This window comes from Neovison vison, chromosome 11, assembly GCF_020171115.1.
Source record: "Neovison vison isolate M4711 chromosome 11, ASM_NN_V1, whole genome shotgun sequence".
In the NCBI taxonomy this organism is placed as follows: Eukaryota; Metazoa; Chordata; class Mammalia; order Carnivora; family Mustelidae; genus Neogale; species Neogale vison.
In genome coordinates this window covers 55241971-55264946 of record NC_058101.1, presented here as the reverse complement: position 1 = coordinate 55264946, position 22976 = coordinate 55241971, and the positions used below count along the sequence as shown (strand labels likewise).

The following is a 22976-nucleotide window of genomic DNA, read 5'->3' as shown; positions in this document are numbered from 1 at the left end:
TTCCCTTTTCTATTCCAGGGCAAATCCTCTGCAGTGTTGAACCAAAAGCACTAGTACTTTTCAGGGGTCTGGAGTAACATCAGTGACGTGCTAGCATTAGGGAGTCTCTCCTTTGCGGAGATGGTGAGACTGGAAGCCTTAGATCTCAGAAGCCCGCCAAGGAGCAGTGGTAGGAGCTAGGGCAGGCGGGCAGCTCCCCGGCCTGGAGACCCACCTGCGCTGGTCGCGGAGCTGCAGCGCCTCCTGCTGGTGCTGCTCCACCTCGGCCCGCAGCCGCTGCACGGCGTCCTTGAGCTGCGAGTTCTCCTCCCAGAGGGCGCACGCCTCGCTCGGACCCGGCTCGGCGGCGCCCTGCGGAGAGCGGGCCTGGCCCAGGCCGCCCCCGTCCTGGGGAGAAAGGACCCGGGAGAGGTGTTTTCAGGGGGCGCCAAGGCGGACGAAGCGCAGAGGGCCCCAGACGAGCCGCGCAAAGCCGGAACCAGGGCTCCGCCCAGCCTCCTGCTCCGGATTCGGGAGCTCGCAGCCAGGCTCCAGGTTTTCCCGCTTTGAGAGCTGGCCACATAAGGCCGGTCAGCCAAGAACGTGGCTTAAATCAAAACCAGCCAACCACTCTGCCCGTTTTTCAGAACTCCTTGCTGTCTCTCTGCCCAGAGAGCCCTCCCTACCGAAACAGCACTGCTTCGGGGAAGCTGATCGCTTTCTCCTCTCTCCTCTCCTTTCTACTCTCTGCCATCACTGAATCCGAATCCTGGCTGTGGAGAGATCACAGGGCAGCGCGCCGTGGTTTCCTCAGCTAGTCCGGGAGCGGTCCCGGGAAGGCACCATCTCCCTTCCAGTTTTCCAGTCCTCTGGCGCCTGCTCCGTGGCTGGCATCCAGTAGGTGCCAAATAAATGCTTGCTAAATGAAATGGCGCCTGAATGCCTGTGGTTCAGATAGAAATTCGAAGATCTATGTCCAAATTCAGTGGGATCAGAGTTAACTCCTGCTTAGTGAATGCTAGGGTTTTCAAGGCCGCTCAAACGTGCCTGAAGGCTTCTGCATTTGCTCATTTCGCAGGAGGACGGAGCAGCTTGGCACAGGGAGCATCTGTGGGCCACGCCTTACACCTCCTGCTTCCTGCCTTGGGGCTTGCGTGTGCATGACACTCATGGGCTCCTGGGCACCAGGCACTCAGATATGTAAAGCCTGGAGGAGCTTGGTTAAGGTCCTGTGGGACCACCCTTGACTAATGCGAGAGCCTGATGAATGAATGCATCCCTGTCTGTCCCTAGTTCGGACAGAGAGGATAATTATTTCACAGAGCTCCTCAGAAGATCCCAGCAGGTGGGATACCACTTACCTGCAGTGGGGGCCAACTTAAGGATGCATCCCTGTATGGGATACCCGTCCCTTCCCTCTTTCGGTTCTGCTGCCTGGGGCTGTTCCTCCTTGCTAATACGCCCATATTTCTTCTCTGTGTGAGTTTTCCTCTGGGGCCTTGCTGTTCCTCCCAGAGGGTTCGGAGCTTCCCTCCAATGAGGTGAAGGTGAGGGAGGGCGCCTGATGGCAGCCAGGTATCATCTCATCCACCCAGTGATCCCGGGGTTCTATCCACGGCACCCAGGGAGGCTGTCATCATAGACGTCACAATCCCACAATTCCCCTGCCCCCTTCCATACGTATGGCTGGCTCCAACATATCTAGAACATTTACTGGAACATGATCTGTCTTCCCTCTGCTACACTTTACTGACTGGGCAGAGCTCCCTGTGATTCATCATTTAATATTCTTCATTAAACACAAATCATCTTCAGGTGCTCAGTACTGACAATATCTTGAGTGAAGAATCCCCAAACTCCCGGGACCTCCAGCGGGGCTGGGACACCAACTAATCTTCTGTACCCACAGACTTGGTGGTGCTCCCATGCAGAGAGTGGGGGTGGAGATGAAATGAGGCAGACTGGCCTGGTTCTCAAAAGACTTCTGGTCCGGTTGAAAACAACCATAAAGAACATTCAGGATATATATGACAGCTGCCTAATTGGGTCGTACAGTAGACACGAGGGCAGCAGGACTATAACAGGAAGCGCTGGGTGAGCTCAGAGAAGGGTGAGGCTGCAGGTGTGGAAGGGAGGTCCCCAGAGCCTCACCTTGATAGCACATATACTCAGATCGGAGGGGAGACCCCTGGCCCAGAGGGAGAGCTGGGCACTGAGGAGGGAGGAAGGCATCCCAAGCAGGGACTGGGCACATGCAAAGGTCCAGGGGCATGATACTGGGCCCAAGTTTAGAGCAGAGGGAGATATGGCTGAAGGTAAGAGGTGTGGCCAGTGGGTGAAGGCTTTTCCTCTTTAGGCATCTGGAAGTCATTCTGATAGCAGGAGGGAGTCACTGAAGCTTTATATAGTTGCATACCTGTCACCGTACCGTACACAGTGGGAGGCAGGGGAGAGAGTCTGGGCTGTTAGGATTCACTGCCCTGACGGCCAGGTGGGAATATGGATGTACAAGGAAGGGGCTGAGGGGCCACGCCTGACGAGGAAGTTCAAGGAGAGTTGGTGTTGAACCTCGGTGACAAAAAGGCAGCTCCCATTGATGGAAGCAGGGAGGTTAAGGCAGGGAGACTGTCTGAAGAGGCATTCTGAGACATCCTCTGCAGATTTGAAGGAGTAACCCTGACTGGCTGAGGGCCATGTCATGGCCCCCTAGAGGGCCCATGTCGCAATGCTACTCTGAAATGCTACTGTGTCTGAATTTAAAATGACACACAGCACTTAAAACTCGTTTTTTGCTTTTCAAAATGGGAGGCTGCAGACCCATCCAGGATCTCCCAGGACTGTAGAAGAAGTGTCTTCCCCATTCCAGAAGTGAATGATGACCCCCTGGAGCCTCTCCGTTATGACTTTCTCCCTGCAGCCCTGATGTCACTGCAAGAGGGGTGCAGAGTGGGCAGAATGGGGTGCTGACCTCGGCAGGGACGGTGTGGTCCTCGCTGTCCCCTGGACACTGGGCGACCGCCTGCCGCCTGCCCAAGCCGCCCAGAGACCTCAGCTCAGCCTGCAGCGCCTCCAGGTCCTTCTGGTGCTCGGAGCAGGCAGCCCGCTGCTCCGACAGCTCCTGCTCGAGGGACTCTAGAGAAGGAAGAGCTATTACTTTTTAAAGCCAAGATCATTTTCAAGTGCTAGTAAATTTGATATTTTCCTTTTCTGTTAGGAACTTTTTGGGACTCTATTTTTGTTGCTGCAAAGGATTGTTGAAACATTGTTCCAAGAATTCCATAAGCCACGAGATACCCTGTAGGCTTAGATGTCTTAGTACAGAGCACATGCTCAACATATGTTGGTAAAATAAACAAGTGATGTTTAGAGTGGAAATTAATGGTATTATAAAAATGTATCTGTAGCAAAAAGATTTCCCATAAACTTACTAAGCTTCTCTGAAGGTTATAGTATATTAAACATAGCAAAGCTTAGTTATTCTGATGATATGTTGAAAAATTTGCTTGATTTATCTTTCCTCCCCACTAGGATTTTAATAGTGATTTCTATAGCCTATTTTCTTTAAAAAGCCCAAACCCAACTCAGTATTTTGAAATCCTTTATCACAAAAATATGCTCAATAAAACCCTTTAGTAAAGCATAACTAGAGTGGTTTCATTTATTACCCTTCCCTCTTCTGTAATATATTCCCTTCCCTCCTCTGCTCCCTCCCTCCCTTCACCCATCTATCCATCCAACTGTCCATCCACTCTACCTCTCTACACATCCACATATCCATCTGTCCATCAGCCCATCTAACCATCCATTCATCCATCCACACAACCACCTGCCCTTCCGTCCTTCTACCCATCCACCTGTCCATCCAGCATGGCCGGGTCCCCACCCCAGTGGATCAGGTAATCTGATGAACACTCCCTTACCCCTCACACACTGAACTACATTGCAGGTCAAATGTGTTTCACACAGACAGTGGAATCACCATAATTGGGACCAGGAATGTCTAATGTAATAATCCTGTCATGATAGCCCCCCCCCCCATAGCACCCACAAAGCCAACGACTTTCTATTGTCCTAAGAGAGTTCATAGAGCCCCTTCTTCCTGGGGCTATGTTGAGAATCCTAGCATGTACCCAGGCTCTCTCCTGAATCTTTTGTCCAGGACTGGACCAGGCTGCTGTGGGATCAGAGAGACAAGGGAAGTGGCAGTAGGGACAGCTGCTGTTGGGTGCTGGAATCACCAGGGGTGTTCAACATGATCTGAATCTTGTCTAGTATCTGAGACACATGGTACCGCCTGGGTTTTATCTTGTGCAATCCATCTTCCTTAGATGATGCCAACTCTAGCATTTCCCACTTGGATGTTAACTGGGGACTCAATGAGACTCTTTCTCTCCCCATGTCACTTCCTCCAGAAATGGGCAGAGCTGATGGGCTGATGTACAGTCTGCAGGACACACTGTCTAATGAAAAAGTTCAACAAGTAGCAGGTAGATGGTAATCACTTATGGAGGTAAAGAAAATGCTCTTTCCCAAAATTCTCTTAAGGAGAACCCTGCCTGGGTTTGAAAAAATATATATTTAATAAGGCCAATATGGTCTTTAAAACTAGGCATGAAATAAGGAGAGGCATTTGTCTTGCTCTTGAGAGTGAGATGGAAGATGAGAATAAAGGAGAAAATGAGGGAAAAGATGATCTACAAAACCAGAAAGAGGCTTCCGGGGCCAGCCATGCAATGTGGGAATATTCAGTAATGAGAACAGTGAACATCTGCCTAGCATTCGCTGCATACCAGCTGGATGTTGTTATTATTCCCATTTCACAGATGAGCAACTGAGGCACAGAACAGTTACGTAACTTGCCCAAAGTCAGGCAGCTTGTGAGTGTTGGAGCTGGACTTCAAGCCCAAACAATTTGGCTCCACAGATCTTTACTGCTTCTGGTAACTTCCAGAATGCTCTGGGTGACTGGTTTTGGATGTCGGAAGAGGAGGTGAGTTTCCGGCGGAGGATGATGTGGGGGCAGGCAAAGGGCAGGAGCCTGGAGGCGTAAGTCCCCCAGATTTGCGGAAAGCTTCAGAATGTAAGTGAGAGGTTGAGGCGACCCCATGAACGTGTCACGAAGGCTCAGAGATGTGGCTTATATGGAATGTTGATGATGATGATGATGATACGGATGCCTCCGCTTTTCCAAGGTTCGCCTAACACCACTTTGATTTTAGAACCTCTTCGCCCTCACCTAGAGAAATCCGAAGACTTTCATTTTTACATAAAAAGGCGAAAAGGGAAAACAACGTTCTTGGCTGGTTTGGCAGCGAGCGGTCCGGAAGCAGCGCGCACCTTGGGCCACGAGAGTGGCGCCCCCCAGCGCCTTCCCCCGGAGTCACGCCCAGCATCTCGGCGCCCGGCGCTGTGTCCGTGAGTGTCTGGACTTGTCTCCAGCTACTGTGTGCATCCCTTCTTAAGATGTGTCCTGTCGTATCAGGAAAGCCTAAGACAGGTGACTTTGGGGGTCTGGGAACGCTCCAGAGTGTTCATTTAAATGAATGGTAATTGCTTCTTTGCTTTTCCCCATTTTGATTTAGGGAATGTTTCACAGGAACGCTCTGCTTTCGGACAGCTGGAACAGTCACCAGGCTCCTGTCATATGCTAGGCACTTTCTACTTAACATCATCACATCCACACACTGTCCCTATGGGTAGGGACAATGGTGACTCCATTTTCCAGAAAAGGAAACTGAGACTGACAGTGACCCCCCCCACCCCTACCCCAGGTCTCCCAGCTAGTTGGAGGCGGAACCCGGAAAGTCACGCTGGCCTGTGTGCCTCCAAACATGGGGGCCCCATCTTGCCCCTGGTCCCAATGTGTGGACCCTGCCAGGTAGCTAGACCCTCCCAGGGGCAGAGGGCTGTATACCTAACAGCAGAGCCTGTTGAGTCTGCATCCTCTCCAGCTCCCCCTGGAGCTTCTGCTGGGCCTTTTCTTCCAAGGCCTGGAGCTCCAATCGGTGTGCCTGGTGCTGGATCTGGAGGCTGTGGCTGGATTCCTTCTTCAAGCGCTCCTCTGTGGCCTGTGGATGAAAGTGGGATAAAGCGGGCACGGAGGGGGGACCTGTCTCCTCCACCAAGTTCCTCCTATACACCAGGGCACACTGAGAATTCACCATTCCTTGGTGGAGGGCTTATTGGGCTACTGAGAACGACCTGAGATGTTGGTGATGGCTTGGCCACAGCAGCCATTTTATACCATGTGAACCTAACTCCAAACCTTAGCTGATTAGGCCAGAGTGGACGCCTGCTCCAAGTTGAGCCAGTTATTGGGAATTTGGGGTTCAGAGGCCAGGGAGAGAGAGCACAAGTAACAGACAGACAGACACAGACTAGTTGGCTCCAGATTTAACACACTCAGGAGGGGGTGACCATCTTACACCTGTCCCAGGACCAGGGAGGAGGAAAGAGTTGTCTGTGAAGAGGAGGGCAGGAATAACAGAAGGAAGGGTCCCTATAGTCTTTCCAGTCTCTGGTCTAGTCTGGTCCCCAGAACTGGCTGTGTCTCTGCCCTCTGGTTCATTTGTTATTCTTCTTTTACTTCATTTATGATTATTTCGTTCAGTCAGTCATCCTTTTATGTGACATTCATTTATTGAAAGTCTCTCATATATCAAACACCCAAAGCTGTTTCTATGAGTAGCTTTGTAAACTTTAATAGCAATCTCTCCACTCCTAAGCTAGCTCAAATTGGTTTCTGGGAGTCAAAATAATAATGGTCCCCAAGATATCCACGTGGGGATCCCTGGAACTTGTGAATATATTACTTTCCTTGGTAAAAGGAGTTTTACAGGTGTGAATAAGTTAAGGATCCTGAAATGAGAGCTTATCCCAAATTATCTGGGCAGGCTTAATGTAGTCACAGAGGTCCTTATAGGAAGGAAGCAGGACAGCCAGTCAGAGGAGAGGTGCTGATGGAAGAAGGAAGCAGTGGTGGAGGGGAGCAAGAGCAGGGAGGGTGCTGGGGAGAGAGAGAGGAAGACAGGGGTATATGAAGATGTTACATGCTACACTGCTGACTTGGATGATGCAGGAAGGGGCCAGGAGCCAAGGGAACACAGGCAGCCTCCAGAAGCCAGAAAAGGCAAGGAAACAGATCCATCCCTTGAGCTTTTAGAAAGAACACAGTCCTGCCAACACTCTGACACCTTGAATTTAGGACTTCTGACCTCCAGAGCTGTCAGATAATAAATCTGTGATGTGGTCAGCCACATCACAGTTTGTGGTATTTGTGATAGTAGCAATAGGGAACTAATACAGTTTCAGGGGGGTTTTGCAACAGAGAGTTCCAGTTAAGACACAGCTTATCTTGGGCCACCTGGGTGGCTCGGTGGGCTGTGTCTGACTCTTGATTTCTACTAAGGTCATGATCTCAGGGCTGTGAGATCAAGCCGGGAGTCCAGGTTCTGTGCTCAGTGTGAGGGTTCTGCTTAGGATTCTCTCTCTCCCTCGACCTTCCCCTGTCCTGCACCTCCCACCCCGTGTGCATGCACACACACTCTCTCAATAAAATAGAATAAATAAATAATACAAATAAATAAAAAATTTAAAAAAGACATAGCCCATCTTTTAAAAGAGAAAGTCGAGGCTGGGAGAGATGAACTAGTTTTCCCAAGGTCATGCAGGAAAGATGCCGGAAGCATCATCTCCCTCCTTTGTGCCAGCCAGCTGCAGGGAAGTGAGCTGACTGAAGACAGGTAAAGGTGGGACAGGACAATCACCCCTGGGCAGCAGGGTCCTGGGCTCAGGCCCTCCGCACTCCCCGTGCAGCCTTTGGAAACAATGAGAAATGGGGTTTCACCAAAGATGGGAGGCTCCAGTTCAGAGCACCGAATCCCCCACCCCCAGAGCCCCAGGGAGCTAACTGAGCACAGTGGCATCTTTGGCTCTGCTGCCCCCTGAAATTGGGAATCCGTTTTACTCCTCCTCTGGGAAACTCAGTCAAACGGTGGTGGATTTATTTCATAAGACAGAAGAGTCTCCTCCTTTTCAGACTCTCCAGTATTTCTTCCTCTTGTACTTGCTACCAGGCTCAGAGAAGTGCAGTTGGTGACATTTTTATCCCAAGGGAAATGGGAATGAAAAGGTCCAGGCTTTTACAGAAGATGGGGCCAAACTCTCTCACTCCAGGATCCAGCCCCTCTGTCCCCCAGGAACAGCACAGTGTTTAGATCAGCACTGCCTGCTTTTTTGCTCAGCAGCCCTCCATGGTGAGAGCTATGCAAAGTTGAACACTCAGAGTTTACATCAAACCACTCACCCCTGGTGAATGACTCCAGTAAACCTATGGGAGGTTTACTCTGCTTGTGTTGTGGTTGTTTTGAAGCCTCCTAAAAGGCCCTTGTTCACCGTATCTTCAAAGGTAATGACAGCAGTCACAATGCAGGTGTTTGTGTGGGGGCAGGAAGGGGCGGGGGGTGGGGGGAGGACCAGTGGGTTCTCAACACCAATAAGCAATGCTGAACACTCGCGGAGGACAGTGTCCTATGAGTCAACTCAATCCTGACACTCTCTGCCTGGAGAGAGAGCACCCCACAGGGTGAGAGCTTAGTCCCATCAGACCGCCTTGAGTCTTAGATGCCGGCTGGAAGACTAGGTCATTACCTGTGCTCCTGACCAGCGGGCTATAAATCAGCGGTCCCACGACCCCTCAATTAATTTGTTAGAGTGGCTCATAGAACTCAGGAAACCTGTTTATTTACTAGGTTATCGATTTGTGACAAAGGATAGTAAAGGATATGAATCAATAGCCAGATGAAGAGATATGTAGGAAGAGATCACAGGAGCTTTATTTCCCCATGAAATTGGGGCATGTCACCCTTGTGGTAGGTGGCGGTGTTGGCCCACCTGTAAGCTTTCTGAGCCCCCTCTCTGCTTTAGGGTTTCTGAGAGGCTTCGTTACATAGACATGATTAATTAAATCATTGGCCACTGGTGACTGAGTCCATCTCCTGCCTTTCCCCTCTCCCCAGAGATCAGGGGTGGGACTGAAAGTTCCAACCCTCAAATCCTAAGGTGGGTTCCCCTGGCAATCAGCCCTCTCAACCTCAGTGGGGTCCCCAAGCTATCTCATTAACGTAACAGAAGACAGTTTGGCTGCTCTCCTTGCTTAGGAATTTCCAAGAGTTTTAGGAGCAGTGTGTCAGAAATGAGACTAATACCAAATAAGATTTCTTTTTAGAAATCATAGTAACACACTCTCTATCCCCATCCTGGGTAAAGTCTCCTTTCCCTGTGCTTCCCAACTGTCCCCTGGCTCTGACCCACTGAACTACAGCAACCTGTCTTAGTGGTTGCCTTTCCCCCTGGAGGTGCGGTCCAAAAAGCCAAGAGTGTATTAATCATCCTGATGCCTGCAGAGCACAGCGTGACAGTAGGTGGTGGAAGCTGTTCTATAAATAATTCAGGGTCAATGAGTGAGCAGTAACAGCCAATCTTTAAAAATGGAGCTCTGCTATGGACTGGATGTTTCTGCCCAACCCCCCTTCCACGCCCCTAAGTCATAGGTTGAAAACTGATCCCCCATGGGATGGCATCAGAAGTGGGGCTTTGGGGGGTTAATGAGGTAAGGATAGTGAACCCCTCATGAATCAGTGCTCCATAAAGGAGATTCACAGAAGCTCCCCTACCCTTTCTCCCTTGTGAGGTTATAGTGAGGCGGCTTTCTATGAACTATGGAGCGAACTCTCAACAGACACCAGACCAGCTGGTGCTTTGGTCTTGTACTTGTAGCCTCCAGAATGAACAGCGGGGAATTAATTTTTATGTTTCCAAGTGGCTCAGTCCGTGGTGTTCTGTTACAGCAACCTGAATGGACAAAGACAAGCTCTTACTCAGCCTCGTATGGTTCTAAGTACTTTACATGTGTTATCTCTTTGGTGCTCTCAACAGTCTTAGTAGTTATTATTTTATAAATGAGAAACTTGAGACACAAAGAAACTGAGAGATTGCCTGAGCCCACACCTTACAAGGGGCAGACCCAAGATTTGAACCCATGCATCCCACTCCTCCTCACGATCCCGTACAAGGAATGACTATATATCTGGTATTTTAAATTAGAATTGGAACTTGATTCTTTGGTGTCACTTTGGAATCATCGGACTTGAGCCAGCAACAAGGACCCCATGAATCTGTAGGGTCTTCAGGGGCTAGAGCTGAGATCTGCAAGGTATGGGGGGCGGTATGGGCAGAGCTGAGGAGCCCAGAGCTCACAGGTTCCTTCCTTCCATCCAGGGGAGCCCTGGACCACCACTCCCACTGGTGAGCCACAATCCCCAGCTTCCCCGGGAGCTAAGTCTACAGCCTGGATGGGTAAAGCTTAGGAGAACACAAAGGCCAGCATTGCCCACCACCTCGCAACCTGGCATCTCATCAACTGGAGCTGTTGTAAATTGCAAGTCAAATTGGAAAAAGATTTAAAAGAATAAAGAAGAGAACTCACATTTTTTTAAAAACACCTATTAGAAACCAAACAGTCCACATGCATTATTTCATTTCTTTTTTCTTTTTTTAAAGGCTTATTGTATATTTTTATCAGGACAATACATGCATATAGTATAAAGGGCTAAATAGTATTAAAAGAAAGGAAAACCCTCCTTTTTCCTCTCTCTGCACTCTGTTCTCTGGAGGAAGCCTCTGACAACTCTTCCAGTTGTTTCTTTAGGTATTTGCCACAATTAACAGGCTAGAATCTCCCTTCTGCTCTGTCTTGGTTATTTTTGAGATTAGGAATTGTATTTGCATTTGGATAGATGAGGATTTTAGGTCTCATACAGTCTCCCCCTTCCATTCCTCACATATCATTATTTATTTTTTTAATATAGTGGAATATATTCAACACTTTTGTTATTATGAGTACATACAGTTCACTCCCAAGTAAAACTATTATGATTAATGCCTACCTGCACAACTTACTGTTTTTCCTTACATTGATAACTTGCTGCATTTTTTAAAAATTTGCTTAGCTTTCTTTAAATATTTGGCTAAGTCTTCCTACATCTAAAAGCTTTGTAAAACATTTGTGTGTGTGTTAGAGACTTTCAATGCAACTTTCTACATGGGCAAATGGATTAGAAAATCCAGTAGTTTTATTTTCCTCTAGAGTTGCTCTTCTGAGACCTCAGTCTTCTTGCTCCAGCTGGGACTGAGCTGTTGTCTCGGCCAGGGCCAGTGGCATAGCTGGGCTCCTTCCTTTTCCTTCTTCTCCTACCCTGAATTCCTCTATCCTAGATCCCTTTTATTTTGGAATCCTTGGCTTGCTCCCTCCTTTGGGTGGGGCATTCTTCAAGGAACTTCCTAAGGAAAAGCAGTGGAAGACATAGCAGCCTGGGTCCAACAGGAGACAGAAACCACACAGAAATTTAAGTAGGAGCTCAATATAAAAAATTACTGTGCTATCACAGGTGAGTAATTCTAGAGATAAAAAGAGAACTCCAGGGTGTCCTGAGGCTGGGAGAGAGTACCAAAGATAAGAACAACTTAGAAGGGGGGAATCCTTCCCCAGTTTGGGATCCAGACCTTGTCGGAGAAGGTATGGTGGTAGCTCGCTGGTGAAGAAGATCACTAGCTATCCAGGCCACTGTTGGTCCAGTTACTGGTCGAGCAGGAACAACCCTCCATAGTACAGAGGAGCCACAGGTGGGTGATTTTCGGAGGGAATAGTGGTGCCCATGCAGGTGTGAGGGCCAGAGCAGATGATGGTATTTGTCTCAGGAGGCTCACAGAAAACAAATCTCTGGGCTACAGAAAACAGTGGCCAGTGGGGGGGTGGGGGTGGGGCGGGAATCACAGGGAGAGTCAGAATAAGCTGTGCCGTTGTGAGGACTGCCTTCCTTCCAGGAAAGCAGTCACTCAGCCCAGGCCAGGTCTGTGAGGTCACTGTAAGCTTACTGGGGCAGAGGAGCACCAGGCGTCCTCACACAGCCATGTCGCTCTTCAGTGAGCAAGTGAAGCCAGAGACAAAGCAAAAACACAGCCACCAAAACCAGGAAGAGAAGAAGCCTCTCTCCTCCTACAAGGTGTCTCCAGTCTCCTCTACTGACAAAGCTTAATATGATGCTCCATGTGAAGGAGAAATGCTTCAGTAATCTTGGGTCATTACTGCAGGGCAGACAGGGAAGAGTGAATTGGGAGGTGAGAGGCAGAAAATTGAGAACAGAAGGCAAATTCCTTAATATTTTACATGCCTGTCGATATTTGTATTCTTTTTTTAAATTTATTTTTTATTTTCAGCATAACAGTATTCATTATTTTTGCACCACACCCAGTGCTCCATGCAATCTGTGCCCTCTATAATACCCACCACCTGGTACCCCGACCTCCCACTGCCTGCCCCTTCAAAACCCTCAGATTGTTTTTCAGAGTCCATAGTCTCTCATTACAGTTATTAATAGTTGTAATGGAATTTCTCAGAATTATGCATTGGCTTCTAATATACTGTTTTGCTGCCTGTGAGATGTCCCATGACATTCTGATTCAAATAATTTGTGTCTGGAATCACTTTTTCTCACTGGGAGCTTTTGGAATTTCTTCTGTTTCCCTGGTGTCCTGAAATTTCAAGATAAGCCTTGGTAGAGGTCTTTCTCCTGTGGTTCCAAGGATTTCATTATTTCTTTGAAAATACTTTCCCTTTCTAAAGTTGGAAAGAACTCAAATACATGGAGGCTAAAGAGCATCCTGCTAAAGAATAAATGGGCCAACCAGGAAAATAAAAAAGAATTGAAAAAATTCATGGAAACAAACGAAAATGAAAACACAACTCCTCAAAATCTGTGGGACACAGCAAAAGGCAGTCCTGAGAGGAAAGTATATAGGAATACAAGCCTTTCTCAAGAAACAAGAAAGGTCTGAAATACACAACTTAATCCTACACCTAAAGGAGCTGGAGAAAGAACAGCAAAGAAAGCCTAAACCCAACAGGAGAAGAGAAATCATAAAGAGCAGAAATCAATGAAATAGAAACCAAAAGAACAGTAGAAAAGAGAAAGGATCCAAATAAATAAAATCATGAATGAAAGAGGAGAGATCACAATCAGCACCTAAGAAATACAAACAATTATAAGAACATATTATGGGCAACTATAGGACAGCAAATTTGACAATCTGAAAGAAATGCATTCCTAAAAATGTACAAACTACCAAAACTGAAACAGGAAGAAATAGAAAACCTGAACAGACCCACAACCAGTAAGGAGATTAAAGCAGTCATCAAAACCCTCCCAACAAACAAGAGCCAAGGGCCAGACAGCTTCCCAGGGGGAATTCTACCAAACATTTTAAGAAGAATTAATACCTATTCTCCTGAAATTGTTCCAAAAAACAGAAATGGAAGGGAAACTTCCAAACTCATTTTATAAAGCCAGCATTACCTTGATCCCAAAACCAGACAAAAATCCCATCAAAAAGGAGAAAATTACAGAACAATAGCCTTGATGAACACAGATGTGAAAATTCTCACCAAAATACTAGCCAATAGGATCCAACATCACATAAAAAGGATTATTTACCACGACCAAGTGGGTTTATTCCAAGGCTGCAAGGTTGGTTCAACATCCACAAATCAATCAATGTGATACAATACATTAATAAAAGAAAGAACAAGAATCATATGATATTCTCAATAGATGCTGAAAAAGCATTTGACAAAGTACACCATCCTTTCTTGATCAAAATTCTTCACAGGGTAGGCACAGAGGGTGCATACCTCAATATCATCAAAGCCATCTATGAAAAACCCACAGCAAATATCATTCTCAATGGGGAAAAACTGAGATCTTTTCCCCTAAGGTCAGGAGCATGGCAAGGATGTCCACTATCACCACTGCTATTCAACATAGTACTAGAAGTCCTAGCCTCAGCAATCAGACCACAAAAAGATATAAAAGACATCTAAATCAGCAAAGAAGTCAAACTATCACTCTTTGCAGATGATATGATACTTTATGTGGAAAACCCAAAAAGACTCCACTCCCAAACCGCTAGAACTCATACAGGAATTCAGTAAAGTGTCAGGATATAAAATCAATGCACAGAAATCAGTTGCATTTCTTTACACCAACAGCAAGACAGAAGAAAGAAAAATTAAGGAGTTGATCCCATTTATAATTGCACCTAAAACCATAAGATACCTAGGAATAAACCTAACTAAAGAGGCAAAGAATCCGTACTCAGAAAACTATAAAGTACTCATGAAAGAAACTGAGGAAGACACAAAGAAATGGAAAAACTTTCTATGCTCATGGATTGGAAGAACAAATACTGTGAAAATATCCATGCCACCTAAAGCAATGTACACATTTAATGCAATCCCTATCAAAATACCATCAATTTTTTTCAAAGAAATGGAACAGATAATCCTAAAATTTATATGGAACCAGAAAAGACCCGAATAGCCAGAGGAATATTGACAAAGAAAGCCAAAGTTGGTGGCATCACAATTCCAGACTTCAAGCTCTGTTACAAAGCTGTAATCCTCAAGACAGTATGATAGCGACACAAAAACAGACACATAGATCAAAGGAACAGAGTAGAGAGCCCAGAAATAAACCCTCAACTCTATGGTCAACTAATCTTCAACAAAGGAGGAAAGAATGTCCAGTGGAAAAAAGACAGTCTCTTCAACAAATGATGTTGGGAATATTGGACAGCCACATGCAGAAAAATGAAACTGGACCATTTTCTTATACCACACACACAAAAAAGACCCAAAACGGAAGAAAGACCTCAATGTGAGACAGGAATCCATCAAAATCCTTGAGGAGAACACAAGCAGCAACCTCTTTGACCTCAGCTACAGCAACTTCTTCCTAGAAACATCACCAAAGGCAAGGGTAGCAAGGGCAAAAATGAACTTTTGGGACTTCATCAAGATCAGAAGCTTTTGCACAGCAAAGGAAACAGTACACAAAACCAAAAAAAAACAACTAAGAGAATGGGAGAAGATATTCACAAATAACATATCAAATAAAGGGGTAGAATCCAAAATCTATGAAGAACTTCTCAAACTCAACACCCCAAGAGCAAATAATCCAATCAAGAAATGGGCAGGGGACATGAATAGACATTCATCCAGACGACACATGAAAAAGTCCTCAACACACTTGGCATCAGGGAAATACAAATCAAAACCACTATGAGATACTACCTCATACCAGTCAGAATGGCTAAAGTTAAGTCAGGAAATGATAGATGTTGAAGAGAATGTGGAGAAAGGGGAGCCCTCCTACACTGTTGGTGGGAATGCAAGCTGGAGCAACCATTCTGGAAAACAGCATGGAGTTTCCTCAAAAACTTGAAAATAGAGCTACCCTAAGACCCAGCAATCACACTCCTGTGTATTTACCCTAAAGATACAAATGTAATGATCCAAAGGGGCACATGCACCCAAATGTTCTTAGCAGCAATGTCCACAATAGCCAAGCTATGGAAAGAACCTAGATGTCCATCAACAGATGAATGGATAAAGAAGATGTGGTATACATACACAATGGAATACTATGCAGCCATCAAAGGAAATGGAATCTTGCCATTTGTCATGACGTGAATGGAACTAGAGGGTGTTATGCTGAGTGAAATAAGTCAATTAGAGAAAGACAATTATCATATGATCTCCCTGATATGGGGAGTTTGAGAGGCAGAGTGGGGAGTTTGGGAGGTAAGGAAGGAAAAAATTAAACAAGATGGGATTGGGAGGGAGAGAAACCATAAGAGACTCTTAATCTCACAAAGCAAACTGAGGGTTTCTTGGGGTGGGAGGGGTAAGGAGAGGATGGTTGGGTTATGGATGGGGTGGGGAGGGTATGTGCTATGGTGAGTGCTATGAAGTGTGTAAGTTTGATGATTCACAGTCCTGTATCCCCGGGGCAAAAAACACATTATATCTTAATAGAAACAATTAATAAAAATAAATTTAAAAAAAACAAAGAAAATACTTTCCCCTCCTTTATATCTTTCTGGAATCCCAATTGTTATATATGAGCCTCCCAGCTGTGTCTCTACACTTTGTGTTCCTTCTCTCCAACCACCCATTTCACTGTTGTGTGTGTGTGTGTGTGTGTGTGTGTTTCTTCTGGTTTCTGGAAGGTTTCTTCATTTTTTCCATTTCAACTCATTTCCTGACCTTTAGAATTCCTGTGATCATGTTTTTTATCTAAAGAGCTCTTCCTTAACCTAATTGCCCCTCCTTTACAAATAGCATGTTGTTCTTTCACAGATGCAAACATCACCTTTTAATTTTGAGGAGATCAGTACTCATCAAAGCTTTTTTTTTTTCTTTCTGCTGACTGCATTAGCCATTTCTTCTGAGTCTGTTCCTTCTCCTCCAGGTTATTTTGGACTCCAACGTCCATGTTAGAGGCTTCCCTAAAAAGTTTAGTAATTGCTGTGCTTTCTTATTAAAGATGGAACGCTGAGATGGAGCTACTTGGAAGAGGGTCCATGGGGTGTTGGGCTCCTTTAGAGGGTGACCAGATGGCCAACTAGCAATTTTACTGGAAGTCCACAAATGTGAGAATCTAGGTCTTTTCTCTAGGATGGTTTAATTTCCCCAGAGAACATTCTCCAGTCTCCTACTTAGGGAGTATTTAAGTTCTAGATGCTTGACTTCTAGAGCTGAAAAGGAGAATGCACTTCTGGGGACCACAGAGAGGTGGCAGTGGTCCAACGAATAGCTCAGTATACAGATTTTCACCTGAACCTATTCTCAGACCCAAGCTTCATCCCAGCCCCTGTGAATCATGTTTCCCAATTCAGAGTCTCTCTGGCTCAGTTTATCCAGGGATTTCCCCCAACCCCATCTCTTGTCTTTAAATAAGGGAGAGCTAATTGCTTGCCTGTGCTGGCGGAGCTGGGAATGTGACATTCTATGTCAGTCATATTCCTCATCTCATTCTTGCCTCTGTGATAACTGCTACCTCCAATTCCTGAGCATTTCTGAGCTCTGCCATGGAATCAGCTTGATTCTCATCCTCTCTCTGCAGGTACTTTGGCTTGAGCTTTTCTGCTCTGTGAGGCCACAAGCTATTTCCTCATTTCTGTCCTGTTCTCATGTAGCGGGGCTCAAGGGCACAGATGCCTCCTGCTTTATCTGGAATAGGAGTATGCTTCGGCTTTGTGTTTCCTTATTGTTTCCTGGACGGTTTCCAATAAGAAAGGATTCAAAAGCATTTATTCTGTCACCTTAAAACCAGAAATTCATTTTTTCCACTTATTCATGGACATCTCAAAGAGGTGGATTTCAATGCCCCCAGTGTATAGAAGGGGAAATTAAACTTGAAAGAAACTGTAATTCAGTGGGAGACTTTTCTAAGGAGCTATCCTGAACTAGGAAGAGATTCAGGGTCTGAACAGACACAGATGTTTCTTGGCCCCAAGCAGGTTCAGGTGGCAGATCTGATGGTATAAGGAAGTCATTAGATAGAGCATAAAGATGCTATAACCGGGGAAGACAGTCTGTTGTGACAGTCGTGGTGGGAGCCCCAGCTCCTGAGGGAGCAGGAGCAAAGGCCTTCTGGGAAAGTAGAAGGTAGATGAAACTTGCTCCTGCTGGATTACACATCATAGTGCACTTGACCTGCTTGTTCCAACTTTCCAACTTGCCCTCTCTGTTTTTGTCTCCCATGCGAGTCCGACCCCCCAGCATGCATCACGCACAACATTGCCCAAGTCATAAAGCTGTTCTTATGTTATCAAGGTCACATAGAAATAGGGATACGCAGTACAAGTAGCCAAACAGACCTAAGTGTGAATCCTCGAATGGCCACGTCCTAGCTGTGTGACCCTGAGCAACATACTGAATCCCTCTGAGCCTTTTTCCTCAACTGGAAGAAGGGAATGTGATAATAGTGACCCTGGAAGATTCACGGAGGGATTAGAGATCATGTACAAAATGCAATCCGTCTAGCACATGACAGATGATTCCATGGCAAGGGCTCAGTAAGTAGTGGACTTCCCCTTACCTTGAGTTCTTGATTTTTGGCCTTCTCAAGCGTGCGCAGGGCTCGCTGGTGGGAGGCCTCGAGCTGGGCTTTCACGGCCTGGTTCTGCTGAATGGTCTCCTGGAGCTCATGCTGCAGCTTCTCCCTTTCGTGGTCGGAGAGTTGCTTGAGCTCCTGCAGGTCCTCCCTGTAGGTGCTGGCGCACTGCTCCAGAGCCTGCTGCATCTGGGAGACCTGCCCCCCCATGGCATCCTGCCCTCAGGCTGCGCCCTCTCCCTCCCCCTTCCCTTCCTGAGGGGCTTGAAAACAAGTAAGTGCACTGGACATCTCATTCCAGCTGAACCTCCTCTATCTGAGGGAACTCTGAAGGGGAATGCTGTAACCTTGAAAAACCTGTGATGGCCAGTCTTCTGGAGGCTTCTCAGCTAGAGCCACGAATATCAGGTCAGAAGGGCAGAAGGCCAAGAAAGCCTTCCCTGATAACTCCCGTGAATATTACACCCACTCCCCCATGACCAGACAGCTTCTCAATCCTTTTGACCTTGTTCTGTTTTTCCTTTTTCCTAAAATCGGATCATGCTCTAATATGCCATGTGCTTTACTTCTTTCTTATGTCTGGTATTTGGGGTCTGTTCCCACTTCCTCTGCTATAATACAAGTGCTGTAATGCAGGAATTTGCCTGGGTTTGTTCACTAATGTACCCCAAGTTTCTAGAAGGTTCCTAGCTCATAGGAGGTGCTTATGGGCCACAGGAGTTATTAAATAAATGAATGAATACAGAGAACCAAGAATCCCATCTTGTCCTGACCTGGAATGCCCTCCCAGCCCTGACATGAATCAGGTTCTGTGTGTATTTCCAACATTGTCTGGAAGGAGGAGAAGGAGGCGGGGTTCCACCAGCAGGAGGGCATCTCCCCACCATGGCTGTCCTACCTGGGCCTGCAATCTAGCCTTCTGGCTTTGCCACTCCTCCTGTAGACGCTGGATTTCTGGCGCCTTCTCCTTCAGCAAAGAGTGCAGTGGAGGTTGCAGGTCACTTCCCTCCTTAAGGGGCACTTCAATCCTTTGAAGACAGAGAGGTGCAAATCACAAAAGATCCAGGGCTGGGAATGACATGACCACCTGGGGCTGGGAGAAGGGAGTTCCCACGGCAGGGAGCGGGGTGAGAAGTATCTTCGTTGGATTTAAGATGTAACCTGACACACAGTTCTAAGTGTTACTGCACAATTAGGATTCAGCTGGAGCCCAAAGGTTTTAGTGGGTGCTTAATGACTGGCTGTTAAAACGACTGAGAGGGGCACCTGGGTGGCTCAGTGGGTTAAGCTTCTCCCTTCAGCTCAGGTCATGATTCCAGGGTCCTGGGATCAAGCCCCGAATGTGGCTCCCTGCTCCGCGGGGAGCCTGCTCCCCACTTCTCTCTGCCTGCCTCTCTGCCTACTTGTGATCTCTGTCAAATAAATAAATAAAATATTTAAAAATAAACAAACAACCATGAGAGACTATGGACTTTGAAAAACAATCTGAGGGGTTTGAAGTGGCGGGGGGGGGTGTGGGAGGTTGGGGTACCAGGTGGTGGGTAATATAGAGGGCACGGCTTGCATGGAGCACTGGGTGTGGTGAAAAAATAATGAATACTGTTTTTCTGAAAATAAATAAATTGGAAAAAAAAAGACCTAAAATAAATGGAGCAGCACCTCCTTCATGGAAAAAAAATAAATAAAAATAAACAAACAAGCAAAAATGCTGAGAGCTTGGAGTTGGTTATGGGGCTTAGTTAGTCCTTGGAGCTCTGAAAAAGAGGCCTCTCTGAATTAAAAATAGAGCTTCCCTATGACCCTGCAATTGACTATTGGGTATTTACTCCAGAGATACAGATGTAGTGAAAGAAGGGCCATCTGTACCCCAATGTTCATAGCAGCAATGGCCACAGTCACCAAACTGTGGAAAGAACCAAGATGCCCTTCAATGGACGAATGGATAAGGAAGATGTGGTCCATATACACTATGGAGTATTATGCCTCCATCAGAAAGGATGAAGACCCAACTTTTGCATCAACATGGACGGGACTGGAAGAGATTATGGGGAGTGAAATAAGTCAAGCAGAGAGAGTCAATTATCATATGATTTCACTTATTTGTGGAGCCTAAGGAGTAACATGGAGGACATGGGGAGATGGACAGGAGAAGGGATTTGGGGGAAATTGGAGGGGGAGATGAACCATGAGAGACTATGGACTCTGAAAAACGATCTGAGGGTTTTGAAGGGGTGGGAGGTGAGAGGTTGGGGGAACCAGGTAGTGGGTATTAGAGAGGGCACAGATTTCATGGAGCACTGGGTGTGGTGCATAAACAATGAATTCTGTTACACTGAAAAGAAATTAAATAATAAAAAAAAGAGGCCTCTCTGGTCTAATTTCACAATACTTTCTGCAGATGAAAAAAATAGCGAAATAATAATACTTTACTTGAATCAGTACTTGACACTTTTCAAAGTAGGCTCATGCCTTTGACTGGCTGTCCCAGGGATACACTGCAGGGTAGCACACAGGTTTTTATGGATAGAACATGAATGAGAAGATGCTGGCTTAAAGCTACAGTGGTTTCTTCTGTATTCTAGCACAGATGCTCATGGATCTTTTTGGAGGACACCTTCCCTTACCTAGAGCTGAACTTTTGAACCAGGTGAGAAATTCAAATATAACTGGTTGAGATGGGGATTTTAAGCATTTATCCTGTGTAGTGATGTAAAAGGATGCCACGCAGTAGGCATCTCTGCAGAGTTTGCTGGAATGTCAGTGGTGTTTTCTTCCTATGCTTAATTTAAAAAAAAAGATTTATTTATTTATTTGAGAGAGAGAGAGAGACAGAGACAGAGAGAGAGATAGAGAGAGAGATTAAGAGCACGTGCTGTTGGAGGGGAGGGGCAAAGAGAGAAGGAGAGAGAAACTCAACCGGACTCCACACTAAGCACGGAGCTCAGTGCAGGGCTCAATCTCGAGACAGTGAGATCACATCCTGAGCCAAAACCAAGAGTCAGACTGTGCCACCCAGGTGCCCCAGTGCGTGCTTAACTTTTTACAAAATCATCAAATGGTTTTCTGAGGTACTGCCCCATGTTATGCTCCAACCAGCAACGTATGAGAGTTTCAGCTACTCCACATCATAGTCAACATTTTGTGTCTTCAGTACTTTTAATTTTAGTCATTCCAGGGAGTGTGAAATGGTATCTTACTGTAATTTTAAGTTGCACTTCCCTGCTGACTCTGATGTGAAGTGCATATTCATGTCCTTATGTGCCATTCTTTATTTGCAAGTGTGTTAAGCATTTTGTTTATTTAAAACTATATTTGTCTTTTCTATTATTGGCTTATAGGAATTCTTTATATACTCTGGATGCAGACTGGATAACTTTTTCCAGCCTGTGATTTGTTTATTCATTTTCTTAATAGTATTTTTTAATTAGCAGAAATTTTAATTTTGTCAACTTTTTTCTTGGATGATTATTGCTTTCATGTCCTAAAAAATTACCATGCACCCCCAAATTGCAAAGAGATTCTCCTATGCTTTATTGTTTTACATTGTATATTTAGAGTTAGTTATTGTACATGGGGTGAAGTTAGGGTTGAAGTTCATTTTTTTCCATATGTTGATTCAGTTTCAACACCATTTGATGAAAAACTCTTCCTATCTCCATTGAATTTCCTTGGCACTTATAACAAAAATGAATCCAACATCTTTTGTTGGGTCTATTTCTGGACACTCCATTATTTTTCATTGATCTATTTGTTTATTTATATATTGATACCACCCAGTCTGCATTATTCTAGCTTCATAATATCTTGAAATCAGGTAGTCTGAGTCCTCCAACTTGACTCTTCAAGGTACTTCTTTTCTTTTTCTAGGTCCTTTGCTTTTCCACTTCAATATTGAAAACAGCTTATTTCTTTCTACAAATAAAGCTGCTAGGATTGTATTTGGGATTGAACTGAATCAATAGTTCAATTTAGAGTAACGTCTTAACACCAGTGAGTATTTCAATCATATTGTTCTGTCTGTAAATAAGATATTTTTTACTCTTCTTTTCTCATTTGTAGCTCTTTTTCTTGCTTTATAGGACAGGCCAGGACAGTGTTAAATAGTGAGAGCAGAATGTTTGCCGTGTTCCCAATCTTAGGAGGAAAGTGTTCAACATTTCACCAGTGGGTATATTTTCTGTAATTTATCATGATTATCTTTTTCAGGTTGAAGAACTTCCCTGCTATTCATGGACTGCACACTTTTTATCATGAGAGGATGTTAACTTTTGTCAAATGCTTTTCTGCACCTACTGAGATGATTATTTACTTTTTCCCTTTATTTTTTAATGGGCGAATTCACATGAATACTATTCACATGTTAAGCCAACACATTCCTGGGGAAATCCTACTTGATGATGATGTACTATCCTTTGATTTGATTTCCAAATATTTTGTACAGGATTTTGCATTCATGAAGAATGTCCATTTGTCATTTTCTTTTCTTTTAAATGTCTTTATTAGGTTTTGGTACCAGTTATGCTGATCTCATAAAACAAATTAAGGTGTATCTACACTCTTTTTCTGAAAGAGCTTATGTAAGACTAATATTATTTCTTCTTTGAAATACTTGATAAGAGGCCGCTGGATGGCTTAGTAGGTTAAGTATCCAACTCCCAATTTTAGCTCAGGTCATGATCTTGAGGTCCTGGTATGGAGCCCCACATCAGGCTCTGCACTCAGCCAGGAGTCTTCTTGGGATTCTCTCTCTCCCTTTTCCCCGCCCCCTGCTTATGCTCTCTCTCTCTCAAATAAATAAATCTTTGAAAATAAAATAAAAAAATAAAATTGTTGATAAAACTCACTAATGACATCAACTGGGGCTGGAGTTGTCCTTTAGAGAATTTTTTAAATTAATTCCATTTTTTTCTCACCATAGCACATATCCTCCTCAATGTCCATCACCCAGCCATGAGTTACTTATATTTTCCATTTCTTCTAGTG

The 22976-nt window shown here is 45.4% G+C and overlaps 1 protein-coding gene across 1 annotated transcript in view; it reads right to left on the bottom strand.

Annotated features, from left to right (window-relative positions):
• The window catches only part of FAM184B (family with sequence similarity 184 member B), a 173741-nt gene that overhangs the window by 8186 nt on the left and 142579 nt on the right, over positions 1–22976 (bottom strand). Inside the window, exons 9-13 of the mRNA XM_044226042.1 lie at positions 18892–19021; positions 17979–18191; positions 5894–6047; positions 2948–3111; positions 215–387 (exon numbers count right to left, since the gene is read on the bottom strand). Coding sequence (XP_044081977.1) covers positions 215–387; positions 2948–3111; positions 5894–6047; positions 17979–18191; positions 18892–19021 — 834 coding nt within the window. The remainder of the gene's footprint in view (positions 1–214; positions 388–2947; positions 3112–5893; positions 6048–17978; positions 18192–18891; positions 19022–22976) is intronic.